The sequence below is a fragment of the Ictidomys tridecemlineatus genome, chromosome 4, assembly GCF_052094955.1.
Source record: "Ictidomys tridecemlineatus isolate mIctTri1 chromosome 4, mIctTri1.hap1, whole genome shotgun sequence".
Lineage (NCBI taxonomy): Eukaryota > Metazoa > Chordata > Mammalia > Rodentia > Sciuridae > Ictidomys > Ictidomys tridecemlineatus.
The window spans coordinates 6,857,589-6,877,517 of NC_135480.1; the positions used below are offsets into that span (position 1 = coordinate 6,857,589).

A 19,929-nucleotide genomic window follows, 5' to 3' on the forward strand; every position below is an offset into this window, starting at 1 on the left:
GAGACAAGGGAGGATGAGGAGTTTTCACAGCCATCTCTTTCATTGGGAAACAGCTTTATTTACAAAACAGGTCTAAAATAAGTACATGAAATGACTGCAGGGGAACTGGTTCTTAGGGACCCATGTATGAAGCTCAGGCATCCAAAGAGCCTAAAAGAAGTCTGGCTGTGTGAAGAAGACCTAAAATTTGAACTCCTTGTACTTCTTGCTACCCCCACGGCTGTCCTGGGGCTGAGCTTTTCGTTTCTTTTGCTATAGGAAAGGGAAAAAAAAAAATAGTTATAACAGGTTAAACCACCCCATAGCCCAATCAATAGGGGCCAGCCTGATGGACATGGAAGTTGTGTGAAAAACACCTCCCTCTCAGACCTGATGATCCTCCCCCTCAGATCCTTTCCTTTCCTGTGCCTCAGTGTCATGATCCTTAGAGAAGACAACCAACTGGAGAATTTTAAGGAAGCCAGGCAGCAGGCACTGAGTGTGCCTTCACTCTCACCACTAGAGGGCACAACTCCACAGGAAAAGGCAGACCCTACTCCCTAGCTCTCCCCTCCCTGCTTCAGTCCACTAGGAATTCTCACCTTCTGTTTGGCAGCATGCTCTGCTACCATGTCACTGAAATCTTCCTTTTCCACTTGTGCCTGCTGCTCCCGCACATGCTCCTCATACTTCTGGGTCATAGCCATGGGGTCTAACTCCAACTCCTCAGGTGCCAGGGCCACTTCTACACCTTGTAGCTCAGGGGCAGGGCCCTTCCGACTCATAACCTAGAAGAAAGATGAGGGCATTATTACCTCCAAAGAGTCTCAGAGGCCCTAACTCCCCCTTCCCCAGCTCCAAAAGCAGTGTCCTCCAATGCTCACCGTGGACATGTCGTAAATGTGAGTCGATCCCATCATGGCTCCCCCCACGGTGGCTGTTCTCTTCTCAGGCAACACAGTGAATAGCTGAGGTGTCTCACTTCTGAAAAGGACAATGAAGTCAAGCCCAAAAAGAGACCAAGGGTCTGCAGAAGGGGAAGCAAAGGAAACATAGGTGGTACCTCCACCCAGATTCTGAGATACTGGGTATATAGCCTCTACCATTCATGGAAGCCTATAAGAAAGGATTTGGTTGGGGGATGACTTGGATCACAGCACTGATTTCAGGGGATACAGTTAGAGAGGTATAGAGACTGAGCTAAGAGGTCCCCTGAATCAAGTTAGGGGATCAGAAAACAGGCAAAGGCGGCTAAAAATCAAAGAGGCCAAAAGCTTCCTGGAGAGAGTGGTGCCTGGTTTTCTAATGTACACAATTCACATTTGCAACACTTCCCAAGGGCACAAGGGCCATCCACCACCAGTCTCACAACCTAACTCAAAAATTATACTCAGAACACAATAACAAATCTACCACTGTCACCCCAGACCATTTTGTCTCCCACTCTTCTGGAACATGATTTTCTTTTCACACAGCAACCAGAGTAAATACCTTAAAACAGAATTCAGATTCTTCCCCTTCTTTGCTGAAAACCCTGAGGCTTCTTAGCCACACACAGTGAAACACACCTATAATTCCAGTGACTTGGGAGGCTGAAACAAGAGGATCCTAAATTCAAGGCCAGCCTCAGCTTAGGAGACCCTATTTCAGATCTGAGGATGTAGCTCAATGATAAAGTGCCTCTCATTTCAACCCCCAGTACAAAAACAAAACAAAAACCTAAGGCTTCCAAACTTCTTAACCAAGACCTAAAGGTCCCAAGCCCAATTGCTTCTTACGGCAATTCTGTCCACAATACCCTTCTTTGTTTTTCTTCCATGAATATACAAAGCTTGAGACTTCTGCTTCCTGTCAAGAGAAGCAGAATTGGATTTATTCTCCTATCTGAAATAACCAAAATAGGCAAAATACGTGAAATGGTGGTTTTTCAAGATATTGGAAACAGAGCAAAAGAAACAAATAAGGTGAGCCCTTTCTACTGCCCCAGCATACTGCACCAAGGGAGCTGTAGTATAAAAGGGAGAACAAGGAAGGGAGTTGTGATAAAAACCATAGGTCCAGAGCGATCAAGGCAGCCAGGGTTTGCAGGACACAAATGGAGACTGCAGAAGTCCTCTTCAGGTATTCAGAAGAGTGATGAGGAGCATATGTATGTGAGGACAGGGAAGGGCCAATCCAAAAATATCAGAGTACCTGCTGCTCACTCAGGATAAGGAATCATGATGATTCCTACCAGATAAAGGGAAAAACCTCTGGATTCACAGGGCTTTCAGCATACAAAAGAGTCTTGGGCATCCTGGTGGGGAGGAATACTCACAGCTCCAGTCCTATTAAGGTCCTCAAAACAAGACCTTGAAGGATTCATCTGTTTGCAAATAACCATATGCCTGATCAAAGCTGTAGAGGATTACAGGAACATGAAAATATCTTGGGCCCTGCATGAAGACTAGCAACCAATCAGAAATTACAAAGCATATGAAGCAAGAAAATACAACCTCTAATGAGAATATCAATCAACTGAAATCAGTCCAGAACAGCTGATTAGCACGCAAATACATTAAAATATTATTCTAAGTGCATACTACATGTTCAAAAAGCTAAATATGAGGCTTAAAATATATAAAAAAAACCCAAATCAAACTTCTGGAGATTAAAACTCCTTTACACGGATTAATGTCAGAATAGAATATATAAATGTGGAAGAAAATAGCAAACATAAAGACCCAGCAGTAGAAACTTGCTTAAATGTAAGAAAAAAGAGAAATTCTTATAAAGTGAATTCTTTATAAATTCTTATAAATGCTACAAGAGACCATTAGATATACAACTGGAGTTGCTAAAAGACAGGTGAAAAAGGGGGCAACAGGAGAAATAACTGCCAATTATTTCCCAAAATTTATAAAAGCTATAAATCCACAGGTCTAAGATGCTCTACAAACCCCTAGCAAAAAGACTTGAAAAGGGGCTGAGGCTATAGCTCAGTGGCAGAGCACTTGCCTAGCATGGGTTCAATTCTTAGTACCACATAAAATAAATAAAATAAAGGCACTTTATCCATCTATAACTACAAAAAAAAATTTTTTTAAAAGCATAAGGAAAAAAAAAGCACATCATACTCAGATTAATTAGAAGGAGAGATGAAGATAAATTTAAAAGGGCTGGGGTTGTGGCTCAGTGGTAAAGTGCTCGCCTAGCATGCATGAGGCAGTGGGTTTGATCTTCAGCACCACATAAACATAAAAGATATTGTGTCCACCTAAAACTAAAAAAAATAAATATTTTTTTTAAAAAAGATAAGTTTAAAAGCTGCCAGAGAAAAATGACACATCACAAAGAACAAACAGTAAGCATGACAGCAGATGTTTCATCAGAAACTACGTAAGAAAGATAATGCTGGAACATCTCAGAAGTACTGAAAGGGAAAAAAACGTCCTGTTAACCTAGATTCCTACATGCAACAGAAATCTTTCAAAATCAAAATCCACAAAAATGAACCTTTTAAGACTACAAAAGCAGAAGGAACGCTGACCAGTAGACCCACACCAGAAATGTTAAAGGAAACCCTTCACACAGAAGGAAAATGATACCAGACAGAATGCTGAATAGACAACAAGAAATCAAAAAACTCTGGAAATGATAATTACTTAAAAGATAGCGGACTACTTAAACAAATATAGTAACTATTTAGCACAGTATTTATAACACGTGTATAAGTGAAATGTACGACCACACAAGGTGGAAAGGATAGAAATGGAGGTACACTGCTCTAAGGTTCTCAATACCATCAGAATTGGCATAATATCACTTTAAGGTAACTATGTAAAGCTGGATACTATAAACCCTAAGATAACTACTAAAATAACAAAACAAAGACTTACAGTTAATAAGACAACCAAGGAGGTAAAATGGAATCACAGAAAATAATTTTTAATTAATCTTAAAGACAAGAAGAAAACAGAAAGAGGAAACAAAGAAGAGGACAGACAAAAAAGTCACTTAATGTGTCAGCTAGGCAACCCAGAGACTAAAGGGAAGTGAAGGTCCTCCTTTTGTTGCCTGCCTGGTTCCCTCACCCATCCATTGCCTCCTCAATCTTCTTCTTTCTCAGCTCAATGAGTTCAGGGGTCTCCATTCCAGCTGGAACTGATGAGAACCCTCCAGGAGTGATGAGGCCACTGTGAATAAAGAAGCTCATGAGTAGAGAAAACCACCCCAAACCAGGCTACTGGGGGAAGGCAAACTCTATCATCCCACCTGTCTGCAGGTGTAATAAAGCCAGTTTCATCTGGTTTGTCTTCATCACTTTCCTCCTCTTCCTCTTCTTCTGAGGACTCTTCATCAGATGGCTCCAGTTCCCCCCAAGGGGTCCGATCAATCTCTTCTTCTTCAGTTTTGGTCTGAAAGACATCACTCATTCATTCAAAAAACATATACAAAGTAGCTATTATGTGCCAAGCTTTTGTAAACTGAAGCCACAGAAAAATAAACAGACAATAATCCCTACCTACAGGGAGCTCACAGTCCAGTGGGGAGTTTGTCTTACAACTCAGGAAAAAACATGCACTTTTTCAGACTGAAACTTCAGAACACCCCGTTCCCTGATAATGAAGTTATAGGCCAATTCTCTCTAACCTTCATGGCTTTAAGTAAAACAAGCTCACCAGATCACAGCCCATACCTGAAATTCAGCAGCATTGGTTCCAAACACATCACCATAAAGCGGTTTCCCAGTCTCATCTACTGGGGGTTTGCCCCAGCCACCAGCATGGTACCCAAAGGAACAGCTCTGCAGGAGAGAGAGCATAAATCATTTCCACTCACCAGTTCCAGGGAAACATGCCAAAGCCCTAGAGAAAAGTCATGCAGCAAAGTATGGAACTCATATTTGGGAAATCTGAAAATTGTGATTGCAAAATAAAATTAAATTTTATAAAGCATTAGAAAGCAAAATTAATAAGCACCAAACTCTGAAGGCAACAGAATGGGGATAGGAGGCAGAGTATGCTAAAAATCTCCTCCTTCAGGGTGATGTCTGTGCTGCCAAAAATTAAAACAAAAGACTTTAAAAATCAGGACTCCAGGACTGGGGATGTAGCCCAACATGCAAGAGGCCCTGGGTTGATCCCCAGCACAATACACACACATACAAACCATGATTCCAACTTCTTACTGACTTTTCCTAATTTTGGAAAGCTGGCTTGGTTAATATCTATTTCACTTAGGGGACAGATAGTTTTATCTGAAGTTTAACAATGTCACTTTTTCATTTGAATAACTGTTGTCTGTTAATACTTTTTAATTGATGCTTTTTATTTGGAAATGATAAATTTTATGCCATTCTTGAGATAAAATTACTTCTGTCTTCCACATATATATCAGTGAACCATCTGGAAACATGATCAACAAATATAATATTTTACACTGGTGCAATTGTGGTGTATCTGTTTTCATCTTTGTACCTGTCAATTTTGACTAAATATTTGGCAGGGGGAGAGCCACATCCCCAGCCCTATTGTGTATTTTATTTAGAGACAGGGTCTGAGTTGCTTAGCACCTCGCTTTTGCTGAGGTTGGCTTTGAACTTGCAATCCTCCTGCCTCAGCCTCCTTAACTGCTATGATTACAGGTGAATGCCACTGCATCTAGCTTGACCAAATATTTTACAATAAACATGTCACATATTTTTAAAAAACAAAAACTGTTACTATTTTTCTCTCTCTCTCTCTCTCTCTCTTTTTTTTTTTTTTTGTTAAACACAGTAGTTAAAGAAGGAAAACAAACAACCATCCCTCAGTTAAAATGTAGGCTGCCAAGAATGAAAGTAAACACAATACTTACCTCGGGGATTGGCGAATTCAGCCCAGGGATTTTCAGGTTGGGGTACGATGGGGGTGGTCCATATCGCTGCATGGCAATTAGCCAAGGTGGAGGGACCTTGTGGGCATTCTGCAAGAAAAAGAGAATAGGCTACTACCTGCCTAACCTAAACACTCTCCTTTCTGCCCCAATTCCCACCCTCTTCCCTGCCTCCCCGACCAGCTAACCAACACTCACTGGTCCTACTGGCATCCCCAAAGAAATTCTCAGCTCATCAGACAGATCTCCTGGCTTTTTCTCCTTCAGACGTGTCTCAAACTCCTTCCCCTGAGGAAAAAGCATAACATGCTATACTAGGGATGCCAGACACACAATGGGGCCTCAATGGCACAGGGACAAGAGACGGGAGACAAGAAGTCCTAATCCACATCAGATACAAAATCCCATGAGGGCCACCTGGTTCCCACTTGGATTCTAGCTACCATAGGGGAAGGAATAGAGGCCAGGCTGTCACTAACCCATTGTAAGAACAGGCCCAACTTCAGGACCTGCTTTCTCATCTGTGAAATGAGGACATTAAACAGGCTGATCTCCAAGAACCTTCTGCCTCAGACATCCTATGAAGTCTGAGGCATGATATTTCAAGGACAAAAAAATAAATAAAAAAGAGCTGCAGATATAGCTCAGTTGGTAGAGTGCTTGCCTTGCATGCACAAGGCACCTGGGTTCAATCCCCAGCACCAATAAATAAATAAATAGAAATTTTTCTCCCGCTCCCAATATTAAGTTTCTAAAAAACATCTGCGACTTGGCCCCTCTGTCGTAAACCACCCACCACAAACTATTATTATCATTTCAAAGACATGATAGAGCTCATCTCTAATCCCAACGACTGGAGAGTTTAAAGCAAGAGTATTGCAAGTTTGAGGCCAGCCTGGACATCCTAGTGAAACACTGTTTCAAAATAAAAAAGGTTGTGGGGGATATGGCTCAGTAGAAGAGCACTCCTGGGTTCAAACCCCTATACCAAATAAAAAGACATGATCTGCACCTTTCCTTCAAGAAGGATCTCATTTTAAAATCTCAAACTCCATCTCTGGAAACCAACTGTGTAAGCCCTTCCAACCAACAGGTACAAAGTCACAACCCCAAGACTGAGGTATGTATGCATCCACAGCATCTTCTCTAACCTCATAGTACAGGTCCCCATGAATGGTCAGCTTTGGCTTGGTCTGCCACTTGAAGAAGGCATCATGCAGTTTCTGATAGTCGATGTCAATCTTTCCCATCTTAGGCCGAACCTTCTCTCTCATTTTTGACTTCATGGTTTTCTGTTCTTCCTGTGGATAATGGCAGTATTCATGAGTTGACAGGTAATCACCACCTTCAACTCTGGCAGAGGATCTGGCTCCTAACTCCCAAAAGAAGTCAAGAGAAATCTCATTTATCTCATTCTGAAAGTCTCCAAAATCCTTCCTGCTCAAACCCCTCAAAATTACATAATTTGTGGCTGGGGATGTGGCCCAAGTGGTAGCGCGCTCACATAGCATGCGTGAGGCACTGGGTTCGATTCTCAGCACCACATAAAAACAAAATAAAGACATTATATCCACCTAAAGCTAAAAAATAAATATTTTTTTTAAAATTACATAATTCAATGAGCTCAGTGTGGCTCAGTGGCAGAGCACGTGTGTAGCATGTTCAAGGCCCTGAGTTCAATCCCCAGCACCAAATAAATAAATAAATAAGATCACACAAACCATACTGAAAAAAATAAGATTTAGTGTATGAAATCAGCCTCCACTTTGTATGTCAATAACTATTTTTTAAACCATCGGATCAAAGAGACAGATCTCAGTAGCTGCCTCTGCAGAAGACCAGGAGAACAGAGGTTAACTGGAAGGCAGTTTCACTATGTATTTTGGCACATCCTTCAGTCTTACACCAAAGGTAATTAGTACTTATTCCAAATATTAAATAAAATCTTTAAACCTAAGAAGCTACAAAACCACTGTGAGTTTCTAGCCACTAAGTGCATCAGGGAAAGGAGTCACCATGTGAGCTGGCAAAGTGAAAGCAGAAGGGGAGAGGAGGAGGAAAAGAGCCGGTCAAAGCAGAGGCCTAGCCTGGGGCAGGAGAGCCGTTCCAAACAGACTTGCAGTCTGCTTCCCCAAAGTCCCACCCCTCCTGCTTCCTGCCAGGTGTATACACTGCACCTATATAGTGTCAACTTCTGAACTAGAGAAAGGATTAGACTAGTAACAAGTAGGCGTGTTTCGAAAACCTGACTCCAGTTCTGAAGCTGACTGCTATGAAGGACGTGGGTGCCTAAGCACAGGTTTGTACCCCACTGGGGCCCTCACCTTCTCCTGAAGGGCCTCCCGCATCTCTTGGATGCCTGTGCGTTTGATGAAATCCGGCAGCTCAAAGGGGGGCTTCTCAATGCCCCGTTTGCCCTGCAAGTACTTGCGCTTAAAACACCAGTGACGTGGCACAGGCACTGAGTTTCGAGTGGCCTTGAGATGAACCAAGAGCTTGGGGTCCTGGGCTGTCACATCATGCATCTCCACAACATCAGGCCGAGCCACCAGCTGGAAAACACAGCAACATGTCTCTAGAAAGTCCTATCTGATGTGAGGGCCATGTGGCTGTGACACCAGTCAACCCTTTGATAGCAAGGGTTGATCCAGCTCATCTGGCTGGCTACACTGGTGTCCCCTTCCTCCTTCTGAAGTTCATGATCTTGCCTGTGAGAGGAGGACCATTCTTGGGTCAAGGTATACGAGTAGCTGCTACATGGCTAGAACCTCCAAGCAAGACCTCTAGAAAGCACCAGCCCTTAGGCTTCCTTTTTCTTCCAAAGGACCAGATCCAAGTCACCCAAACTTTCCCATAGGGTGAAAGGCGTGCCTCACATGGGTCTCCAGCCAGGATCCAGGGCCTGCTGGGTCATCTTAGGTCTCACCTGCTTAAGCTCAGCCACAGTGAAGCGATTCATTCGGCGCAACTTTTTCTTAGACAGCTTAGGGGCTTCTGGCTTCTTTTCCTATGACAGAACAATCCCTCTTTTGAGCAGGTGGGAATCCCCACTTTCATAAGCCATGAACAAACAACCTGCAGAAGTTCACCAAGGTCCCAGAGAAGGCTGGATGCCCCCACCAACTCCTGTTCCTGTTCCCCACCAAGGAAGGATGGCCTGACCTGCTCATCATCGCTGCTGTCATCATCGCTATCCTTATGCTCTTCCTCGAAGCCCTTCTTCTTGGGGGCTGTAGAGTTCTCCATTTTGTCAAGTTTCTCTGGCTCCTTCTCTTTCTCCTTCTTCACATCATCGGTGAGCTGAGGAGGCAGACATTGTGGAAACCCCACCTCTCAGAGCCAGCCCCCATCCCATTCCAGAACCCTGCACTGAAACACCACCTCCTCAGCCCTGTCTCCACCTGTCCGACTGCCTCCCAACCCCGAGTGTGCCGCTCTGTCTACCTTGAAGGCTTCAAAAATCCTCTTGAAGAAGATGAAGTTGGGCTCATAGATTTCGGGTTCTTCAGTAACATACTCAATCTCAACATCAGCAGCAGGGGAGTCAGAGCCTCGGGACCGGGCAGAGTCTTTCTCCCGATCCCCAGAGCTCTCCGAGGAAGCTGCCCGCACACGCTGGGGCTTTTTCTTCTTCTTTCGGTTTCGACGTTTCCGATTTTTCTATCAAGACAAGAAAAACCAACTCAGTCAGAGAATCCAAGCACCTTACCTATCCCTACTCTACCAATAATTCAATGCTCAGTCTTTCCCCAATGAGGCAATCTCATAAAGCACCTATAAAGAGGCCCTGGGGACAGAATCCCAAGTTCTGCCTCTCTCAAGCTGTGTACCTTTGGTAAATTACTGTACTTCTCAGAACCTCAGCTTTTTCAGTGTAAAATGTAGGCATGCACAGATCTGAGAACTTAAAGGAATTTATGGGAATGAAATGAAAAATATCTGCAAGATGTTTAGAACAAGAATTGAGCCAGGCATGGTAGTACATGCCTATAATCCCAGTGGCTCAGGAGGCTGAGGCAGGAGGGCTGCAAGTTCAAAGTCAGCCTTAGCAACTTAGTTAAGACCCTATCTGAAAATTAAAAAAAAAAAAAAAAAAATTAATGGAATGGGATGTGGCTTAGTGGCTAAGCATCCTTGGTTCAATTTCTGGTTAAAAAAAAAAAAAAGAACAAAAATTGACACAAAACATCAGAAGATACTATTTACTGAACACTTACAATTAGTTTACTTTGGTACCTGAGCCCCATCTCCTGACAATACTTCCAGACCAGCTCCATCATATACCTCTTTTTTGGATATGGACACCGTGTCCTCCTCAGTCTCTGATGCTGACTGGCCCAGGGATGAGCGAGTGTCTGTTTCCATTTCCTCTTCCTCTGTCAAGGAGAAAGGAGAAAATCAAAAAGGCTTGATTTTCTCCAGTGCCCCTGCCCTGCCCAGAGTACCTTCACTCTGTCAAGAGCCAGTAACTTTCTAAAGCTTCCTCAGGGAGGGGACAAAATGGATGCAGTCATAGCCTGCAGCTTCAGGACCCACCAATACACTCACCTTGCTGAGAGTTCATCTCTTCCTGGCGGCTCTCCTTCAGCTGCAGAATCTTTTCCAAAGCCTGAGGGATCTTGGGTCCCACTGAGGGATCATCCATCTGCCAGACAACCAGTCAAAGGGGCTGAATCACAGTGCTCTTCCTCCTCTGACTTTCACCTCTTATACTACAAAGGCTACCAGCTGGGTGACATAATCAACAGACAGTGGGCAGGACCTCAAAACTCTGACCAGAAATGCCTTCCAGATCCCTCTGCCCTACCCTAAACATACTTTAACCAATGTGGCTTTCCCCTTCCACTAAGACCTTAAATCCACCCCTGCAATCTTCTCACAAAATCCTCTAAAATCCTAAAATAGTATCCTTCCAAACCTCCATTCTACTGTCCCTAGGAAGGAATCATTAGTCTCACCTCTCTATTCTCATCTCCAGGGGGCGGTGGGGGACCACGAGGCCGGGGAACAGGAGCCCCCATGGGCAAAACAGTAGGGGTGGGACCCACTGGGCCAACTGGAGCAGCCACTGAAAGAAAGAAGAAAAGAAGTCCGATGTCAGAAGAGACAAAACACCTCTTTAAAAAATTACCTCCAGAGCTGGGGATGTGGCTCAGCAACAAGAGCACATACCTGGCATGTATGTGGCCCTGGGTTTGAGCCGCAGCACACACATTAAAAAAAAAAAAAACTACTTCTTTCACTGAAAGCGTGATTTCTTCAAGGCAGAGAGTGACAAGGCAGAGAGTGACAAGTGACAAGGGTGCTTTTGGAGTGTTAGGAATGTTTTAGTTCTTGGTCTAGGTATTCGTTGTTATGGGTGTATCAATTTTTTAAAACTGTACATTTACTATATAAATATTTTTTAAATGTTATACATACAGTTGCCTCTTGGTATTCATAGGGAATTTGTTTCTGAAACCTTCACAAATACAAGGATGTTCAAGCCCTCCTAAAAAGTGGCATAGTATCTGTATGGCCTGTGCACATTTTTCCCACAAGCATCCTTCCATACACTTTAAATCACCTCTAGATTACTTGTAACACCTAATACAATGCAAATGCTATATAAATCACTGTTCTACAGTATGTCTTGGGAATAAAGATAAGAAAAAAAAACCTAAACATGTTCAGAAATAAAGTTTTTGTTTTTTGTTTTTGTGGTACTGGGGATTGAACCCAGGGCCCTCTGCCACTGAACTACATTCCCATCTCTTATTTTTTTATTATGAGATAAGGTCTCTAAGTTGCCTCAAATCTGCAATTCTTTTGCCTTAGCCACCCAAGTAGCTAGGATTACAGGTATGCACCACCACAGCAAATTATTTTAAAATATTTTCAATCTCTAGTTAGTTGAATGCTTTGATGCAGAAGCAGCAGATATGGAGGACCCACAGCACTTTAAAAAAAAAAAACACTTGTGCATGCCTGTAATCCCAGCAGCTCAGGAGGCTGTGATAAGAGGATCACAAGTTCAAAGCCAGCCTCAGTAACAGCAAGGTGCTAAGCAATTCAGTGAGACCCTGTCTTTATATAAAATATAAAACAGTCCAGGCGCAATGGCCCACACCTATAATCCCAGCGGCTCAGGAGGCTGAGGCAGGAGAATTGTGAGTTCAAAGCCAGCCTCAGCAATGACAAGGCACTAAGCAACTCAGTGAGACCCTATCTCTAAATAAAATTCAAAACAGGGCTGAGGAATGTGACTCAGAGGTCGAGTACCTTGAGCTCAACCCCCAGAACACCCTCAAAAAAAAAAAAAAAAAAGTCTTTTTTTAGGGTCTGGAACTATAGTTCAATAGTAACAGGGCATGCTTAATATACTCAAGGACTTAGATTAAATCACCAGCACCAGGAAAAAAAAAAGTTTTTTTGAACCTTTTAAATTACCTTCCTTGCTCTTCCTAGTCATTCCAGGTTCTTACCTCGAGGACCCAGAGGAGTGCGAACACCAATCTGACCCATGTCTTGTGGGGCCCGAGGGACTGGGGTGCCCATTTTAGCAATCTCCTGCTGTCGTTCTTGCTCCAGTAACACGGCTGCCTACAGGAGGAAAGCAGGAGTGGAGACCCATTTGAAAATGACAAATATAATGTTTTAGCCAGGTAATAGGCCTGAGAAGAACAAGGAGGAAACACCAGGTTCTGACATCCCCTCTATCCTTGCACTTCAAGACTAATGATCAAAACAGAAGCACCCTCATATCAAAACAACCAATCCCTGAGAATAACACCAACGACATCCCCCGGAAATTTCTGGTTCCTAGAAGAGAATTTAGTGTTTAGCTAAATGCAGCCTTATATTTCTCAGTGAGAGTTTTCTTCTCCAAAAATTCTTTAGAAAGAACTATGAATTCTTTTTCTTCCTTTCTTCTTTAAGTACTAGGGACTGAATTCATGTGTGCTTTAGCACCAAGCTATATTCCCCAGCTCTTTTCACTTTTTGAGACAAGGTCTAAGTTAACTGAAGTTGGCCTTGAACTTCCCAAGGCTGGCCTCAAACTTGAAATCTTCTTGGCTTAGCTTCCTGAGTTGCTAGATCACAGACATGTATCACCATATCCAGCTGAATTCTTTCCTTAGAAAATTCTTACCCCTTAATGTTTGCCAAAGACTGGGCAAAGCCAGTACTTCATGTGTATTTCCATACCTGCAGCTTTAAATCCTTATTTTCCAATACTACTGAGTATCCTAATGGGTAACAACTGACAAGAACAAGGAGGAAACACCCAGGTTCTGACATCCCCTCTCTCCTTGCACTTCAAGCAGAATATTTTTTACATCATTCCCAAATTTATATGCATCACATTTAGTCTAAATCCCATACAAAGGACTAAATTAACCCAGAATCCTCTCCAAGGTACCTAAAATTATATCATATAAGACTGGTAGGAGTCAAGACCTTTTGTGTAATAGGCCACTGAATTTTTAAATATTTTAGGCTTTGGGGCTATTATATGAACTATGTTTTCTCTTCTTGGTTTGAGGTTCTTTTCTTACAACTCTTTTTTTTTTTTTAAATATTTATTTTTTAGTTTTCGGCAGATACAACATCTTTGTTTGTATGTGGTGCTGAGGATTGAACCCGGGCCGCACGCATGCCAGGCAAGCGCGCTACCGCTTGAGCCACATCCCCAGCCCTCTTACAACTCTTTAAAAATATAAAAATAATTTTTAGCTCAAAGGTCACTCAAAAGCAGGTTCCAGGTTTGTCAACACCTGGACTATAGGAAAAATGGAATTCTTTGGGAGATACTGGAACATAGTTGGGGATGAGGTAGCCTCCACAGAAAATTTGAGTGATGCACCTCATTTTGGACACTAAACACTAAATGACAGCCTATAGACTGGACCATGAGGTCAAAGATTAGGGGGAGGGGTATTACCCGCTTCTGCTGCTCCAAGAGCTCATGTTCCTTCAATGAATGATCTCCCTGCTTAAAAAAGAAAACAAGCTCATACCAGCACCAAAACTCCCCAGGCCAATCTGCCACAACTTTTTGTTTCCTATGGTCCTCTTCCAGTCCTGGACCTATGTTCTAATCTTTGTCCCAGATCGTCCCAAAAGCCTTGGCCCCAGGATCCAGCTTTCTGAGGCTCCACTCCCCCTTCAGGGACCTAATGAAGCCAATACACAGGCATCCACCTGCCCTACCTGCTTGGCACGCTCCTCTTGCTGCATCAGCAATGCTGCCTGCTGCTGTGCCAGCTTCAGCCTTTCTTCTTCTGATAGTGCCACAGGCTCACCCACACGGAGAGGAGGCGGGGGCCCCAAATTTGGTGGATGAGCCATAGGAAAGCCAAGGCCAAGGCCTGGTGGAGGTGGTGGGGGTGGTGGAGGGGGCTGCAGAGGAGGAAGTCCCATAGGCGGTGGTGGCATGGGAATCCCAGAGAGCTGTGGAGAAAATAAGACCATAAACTAGGAAGCACTTAACTATTCATGCTGCAAACATTTGTTGGGATCTACTGTAAGGTCAGGCACCAGTGATCAAAAGGAGGCAGATTAAAAACAGATGAACAATGCTTTATTGAGAATCACTCCTAGGGGGGTGATCCTCCAGTCCAACAAAGCAGGTCTAGGAGAATCGCATCCAGGCTCAGCCCCATTGAAATTTTATTGGGCTTAGGGCAGGAAGAGAGGGCTTGGGACAAGAAAGGGAGGTTTTTAGACTCCCTTGACCTCCTGGGGATCTTGCTGAGAATCATGTCCTTGCAGAATTGGTCAGGAGACCCTGCTGATTGACAGGTGGTTATAAGGCACCATCACTGCTTGTCTGTCACCTGATTGGTTCTTTCGCCTGCACAGGTTGTCTAGTGCTTTGTTCCCTTAGCACCTCAAACCAACCTAACATCTACCATAAGCCAGGTGCTGGGATTCAAATTCTAGTAACATATTATTCCATAAAAGAATGCTCCATAGCAATATCATGAGAAGAGAACCAAAGAAAACTATCAGCTCTTTTCTCAAAAAAATATCATGAATTCAGATTCTGCATTTAATTTCAGAAGGTTCAAGGATGCCTCTAAAAACCAACTAGGAACTTCTTACTCCACACATAGAGATCAATGGATCCCAGGTGAGAACCACTGCTTTGGAGGAGAAGCAAATCCTGGATGCGAAGAGATATGGACTTAAATAAATAGAAACCAGTGCATCGTGGCATCACAAACCCCAATGGTTTACTAAAGCAAAGAGTATATAATCAAATCAAGAAATCATCCCTCAAAGTTTCATTGAATAACATGGAAGTTATCCCTGGGGGAGCTAAAAAGGTGACTGCTTCTGTATGGGGTAGAATCAAATCAGGTTTATAAGCATTCAAGTTGAATTTTTTTAAATATTTTTTTTTTAGTTGTAGGTAAACACAACACCTTTATTTTATTTATTTTTATGTGGTACTGAGGATTGAACCCAGTGCCTTACATGGGCTAAGCAAACAGTCTACCACTGAGCCACAACCCTAGCCCCTCAAGTTGAATTCTGTTTTTGTTTTGGATACCGGGGATTGAATTCAGGGGCACTTGACCACTGAGCCACATCCCCAGCCCTATTTTGTATTTTACTTAGAGACAAGGTCTCAACTGAGTTGCTAAGCACCTCACTGTTGCTCAGGCTGGCTTTGAACTCATTCTTCTGCTTCAGCCTCCCCAGCCGCTGGGACTACAGCGCCCAGCTCTAGTTGAATTCTGAATGACGAATTTGAAGGAGCAGGTACTAGGGAAGGAGGCAAATATCAGCACCAAAAAGGGAAACAGAGCTCCCAATTTTGTCATCTCAGGACCTCCTTACCCAATCTGCTAGTTGCATCCCCACTATAATGCATGAGAGAAGGAGCTACTCTGAGACAAAAGGATCCCATTCAAGTGAAACAATATCCTTACCTGTGCTGACATGGGAGGGGGAGCAGCTTTGTCCCCATCCTCCCCTCGCAAAACCGGTCGATTCAGCACAATGCCAGTCTGCAAAACAGAAAGGAAGACTCTAAATCAACTCAAGAGGAGCTGTTAAACTAGATAACATTCTCTCCCTGTCAGTCAACAAAATTTACCCAACGCGTGTCCGCCAGATTTGGGGCAGGGAATTGGTAAGAACCAATGCAGACAGAAGCGATTACAACAAAGCAGGCAAAGGCAAGCTCTGCCAAAGGTCAAGCCCCTGCTCGCTGTGCCCAGGTACATAACGAATGAAGACCCAGAGCGGAGGGGTCTTGAAGGCCTCAACCTACCCTGAAGTCCCGCCTCTAACACTTACCTGCCGGGTGTAAGTCTGTAGCCGCTCCACCAGCTCCTCGCGACTCCCTGCAGGGCAAAGCACAGGATCAGTGGGGTAGGCCTGGCCCCCGCTGGCCCCCAGCTGCCCGCCTCAGCCCCACGTCCCGGGTCTCCCGGGTAACGGGCTAACCCGCTTCCCCGCAGGCCCACAAAGCCCCCTTCAGACCTCCCCACGCTTCTTACCCTGGATCGGAGCTCCGATCTCTGCCAACTTGGCCTGAAGCTCCTGGGCAGCCCAGGCACCATAGTGCCCTGGAGGTGGTGGCGGCGGCAGCTGTAATTCCCCTTTGGGGGGTTCGGGATGCTCGGCCGCCATCTTAGCCACAGGAAGCCGCGCGACCAACCCGGAAGTTCGGGCCAGCCTCGGGTCCTACTTCCCGGGACTTCCGGCAGCGACGTACGGCACGTCCCCTCTGTGGTTGGAAGACAGCTAGGGTTGAGGTCCACCCCCTGCCGTCCGCCGGGAGACGTGTTTCGCCACGCCCGGGCCATGGGCGGCCGCGTCCCGAAATTTTCTGGGAGTTGTGGTCCGCGGGTCGCTGCCTCCGGGTCCAGCGCCTGCAGAGCCAACCTAAGGTCCGGAACTCCCGCGTGGGGCGGCGGGGAGTGCTGGTCCTGGCCCAGGGCGTGCTTTCGGCAGTTTTGCCTGCCCCAGCGTGGTCAGTCTTCCGGCCCCAGCGTGAGAGGCCTGGGCTCTTACTTCCCCGGGGCGTCCCGAGACACTTTCCCCTCCGGCGCCAGCGGCAGATTAGAGCCGATGCCTGTGATAAAACAGTGTCTAACTGTCTGGCGGCCCACCCCTGGCGCAGGCACGGATGAATGGGCTGAAAGGGGATCGGAGCCGGGAAAGAAGCGGGCCTGCGGGGGCTGAGCTCCCACGAAAAGCGACACTAAAACCCCTTTTTTTTTTTCCACCTTTCGAGCAGCCTCGAACGTCTTCTCTGCCAAGCCTTCTTCCCGCTGTACATTCCTTTTTTGGAGCTCCCATAATACATTTCAGTTTTCCACCATTCGTTGTGGAGATGTTTCGTTTGGTTGGTTTAGTTTGGCACTGGAGACTGACCCGAGGGTGCTTTGGGTACTAGGAATTGAACCGAGGGACGGCACTTTTACCACCGGGCTACATCTCCAGCTCTTTCTTTGAGATAAGGTCTCGCTAAATTGCTGAGGCAGGCCTCGAACTTTCAGTCCTCCTGTCTCAGATTACAAGTGTGTGTTAAATCTTTCTTGTGCTCTTTTCCCCTACCTCACCCCAAAAAAACATAATCGGGGACTTGATGTTTTTCTGTCTTGCAATATCTGGTATACGAAAGGCACTTAATAAATTATTACTGGGGTACATACATTTTTTTTCTCGAAGAAAAAACAATTATATATTTGTTTACTTGAAAATAACTCAGGACTTCAGCTGGTGACCCTGTGCCTTCCATAAGTGAACCTTGCCTGCCCAATTTCCACCTTTCCTTGTCCTGTCCTGTCAACATTTTTCTCCCAACCTCTGTCACCTAGCTTTGCCCTCTCAGTGACAGCAGGTTTGAGTTTGTGTGTGTGAATTAAGTAAAGGAGAGGAAAAAAGCAAAATTTTCCCTACATACACCCTTTAGATCTTTTCTCTACCTGAAAGCAGGCCCAGTCACTGACCTCCATGTTGCTCCTAATTCTTTTTTACTTTTTTTTTTTTCCTTCTGAGTTCTCCTGAGTTGTTCTGTCCTGCTTACCTTGGATTTCAGGAGCAACAGGTCTGATCAATAAACATCTTCATGACAAGGGACTAAAACTATTCACAAGCAACAGAGAGCTCTTAGACAGGTCACCCCATGGTGAGATCCCTGTCCAAGCAGGAGCAATTACCCAAAACAAAAGTGAGACTGCCCCCCTAAGCAAGAGCAGTCATGATGGAAACTTGTTCCCTTCATCCCTTATAGCTTTGCCGAACCAGTCCTGAGATAATGATCAACTAGACCAAGATTACCTGCTTTGCCAACTATGCAGATCCCCCAGCAGTGCAACCCCCCTATGCTTGCCTTTGTTCCCCTTTTTTAAAAAGCCTAAAAAATTCCTGTAGCCCCCGCTGACAGATATTAGGTCTCTGGGCCTTTTTCTGTCCTTCCTACTGCCGCCACACTGATTAAAGCTCCTTTCCTGCCTTTACCCCTGTTCATGTCTTTTGTTGGCATTTTGGGATGGGTGGCTAAATCTAGCTGTCTGGAGTCCTGGAGCCCTAAAATTCTGCTAACATAGCTCCATTTCATCATTTGCCCCCAAAAGAAAAGTAAGAGAAGAAAGGGAAAAAGAATATAGCAACAGATTCAGAGAAGGCAAGGTTTGAGAGACAGAAGAAAGGACTGGGCTAGGAAAAGTTGGTTCTTGTCTTATCCCTGAATGGGAAATTATCTTTACTCTTACCCAAACCTTCACTCTTCCCTCTTGCCTCACTATAACTACCCTAGGCTCCTGCTGCCACTCCCAGAGGAGAAGAAAAACCCAGAAAGGACAGCACAGAAGAACAGTGGTAGCCTTCCCTTCAGATTATCAGTTATTGAGGTGGAACATTCCTTGTCCAAAGCTCTTTCTGCTCCCTGTAACCGGAGCACACAACAAAGGTCATCTAAGGCTGAAGGCCCCAGGAGAAGGAATGTGCTTGGGGGGCAGGGAGATGGGGGTCTCTAAGGTAGGATATCTAAGAGCTGATGGATGAGAAGTTAAAGCAGCTAGAGCAGAAAGGGATACACCAAGTGGGGCCTCATTTTATTACAATAGTACTGGCATGAAGACAGGGAAGCAGTATCCCCCAAAATTGTGCAGAAGATTGAGGGACAGAAAGAAATTGATGTGTCCAAGGACCAAAAAGGGCAATGCACAGTTCTCCTGACTCCAAGAGTCCCCATTCTCTTCTTTTCCTCAACAAGGATTTTTACATGATACCTACCTATTGCTTGAGTGCACTGGAAGTGGATATCCAGACCCTTCTGATTCCAGCTTTGGGTGGCTGCTCCTGCTCCAGGATCCTTGCCCAGAACATAGGGGAAAAATGAGGTTTATGCCAGTCATAAAACCAAGATGGGGTCTGATATGGCCATGGGAGATGCTTCTGCCCAGGTTGCACAAGTAGGAGCTAAAAACAGGAGTCTCCAAGGAGCCTTCACATGTAGAGCAGCTCCAAGAACAGCTCCCCATTTTAGAACTGGAAGCAAAGGGGCTTGAGGAGCTGTTTCTTAATTCTGAGACATAATAGAAGAACCAGATTGAGCTAGGGCTCTTGTATTCCTGTTGTAAGGTGCCTGGGTGCAGATCCCAGTCTGAATAAAAACGGTGGTCAGGAGTGAAAGGGTGAGTAGACTGGATGCTTCAGCTGGTTGGAAAACAGGCTGGAAGGGAAAAGGAGAGGATATGGGGACCAGATAGGAATTGTTTTCTCTACTAGAGGTGGAAAGAGGAGGGAGAAGGAGGGAATGAGCTGGTGGGTGCTTATGAGTGTACCTACTCTCTAAGCCACACAGGAGGTGTGGGCCTGCTATAGTTCCCCAGCCCAAGGTTGACCAGTGGTTCCCAGGAATGCCAGAGTATACAGACACCTTCTTAGCCTCAGTTTACCCTTCTGGTGAGTGAGAAAAGGAAGCTGAACACGTTTGTATCCAGCTCTGCATGGCTGTCAGTGAAAGATGCCCGGATCCAAAGATGCCACCGGAGAGTGTGTTCGCCGGCATCTGGCCAGCCAGGGGTCCCCCTCCCCTTCCCGCTCCTTCTTCTCTCCCCCTCCTCCGAGCCGCCCGGCCCCCGCCCC

The 19,929-nt window shown here is 45.0% G+C and overlaps 1 protein-coding gene across 2 annotated transcripts; it reads right to left on the minus strand.

Moving 5' to 3' along the window:
• Nucleotides 1-37: 37 nt before the first annotated feature.
• Sf3b2 (splicing factor 3b subunit 2) lies at nt 38-16,500 on the minus strand. 2 transcript variants are annotated; one of them, XM_005333397.5, is made up of 22 exons: nt 16,329-16,500; nt 16,126-16,172; nt 15,756-15,833; nt 14,029-14,268; nt 13,760-13,810; nt 12,300-12,417; nt 10,794-10,903; nt 10,384-10,480; nt 10,120-10,211; nt 9,280-9,495; nt 8,998-9,135; nt 8,762-8,842; nt 8,160-8,387; nt 6,987-7,136; nt 6,034-6,123; nt 5,818-5,925; nt 4,658-4,765; nt 4,234-4,376; nt 4,053-4,154; nt 864-963; nt 582-767; nt 38-252 (listed from the first exon to the last, which is right to left on the minus strand). In XM_005333397.5, the coding sequence occupies exons 1-22, from the start codon at nt 16,459-16,461 to the stop codon at nt 181-183; spliced, it is 2,688 nt and encodes an 895-aa protein (XP_005333454.1). In that variant the 5' UTR covers nt 16,462-16,500; the 3' UTR covers nt 38-180. The 2 variants fall into 2 exon arrangements, with proteins under 2 accessions (XP_005333454.1, XP_005333455.1); XM_005333398.4 differs by lacking the exon at nt 13,760-13,810 and having other exon boundaries at nt 16,329-16,499.
• Between the last annotated feature and the right edge of the window lie 3,429 nt (nt 16,501-19,929).

What these genes read in the sequence shown, in the direction of transcription:
- Sf3b2 (XM_005333397.5), bottom strand. Translation starts at nt 16,461, where the DNA reads ATGGCGGCCGAGCATCCCGAACCCCCCAAAGGGGAATTACAGCTGCCG. An exon ending in AAGAGGAGCGTGCCAAGCAG is followed by an intron (nt 13,811 to 14,028) that starts GTAGGGCAGGTG and finishes TTCTTTTTTAAG; the next exon opens with CAGGGAGATCATTCATTGAA. An exon ending in ACAGCAGCGATGATGAGCAG is followed by an intron (nt 8,843 to 8,997) that starts GTCAGGCCATCC and finishes GTTCTGTCATAG; the next exon opens with GAAAAGAAGCCAGAAGCCCC.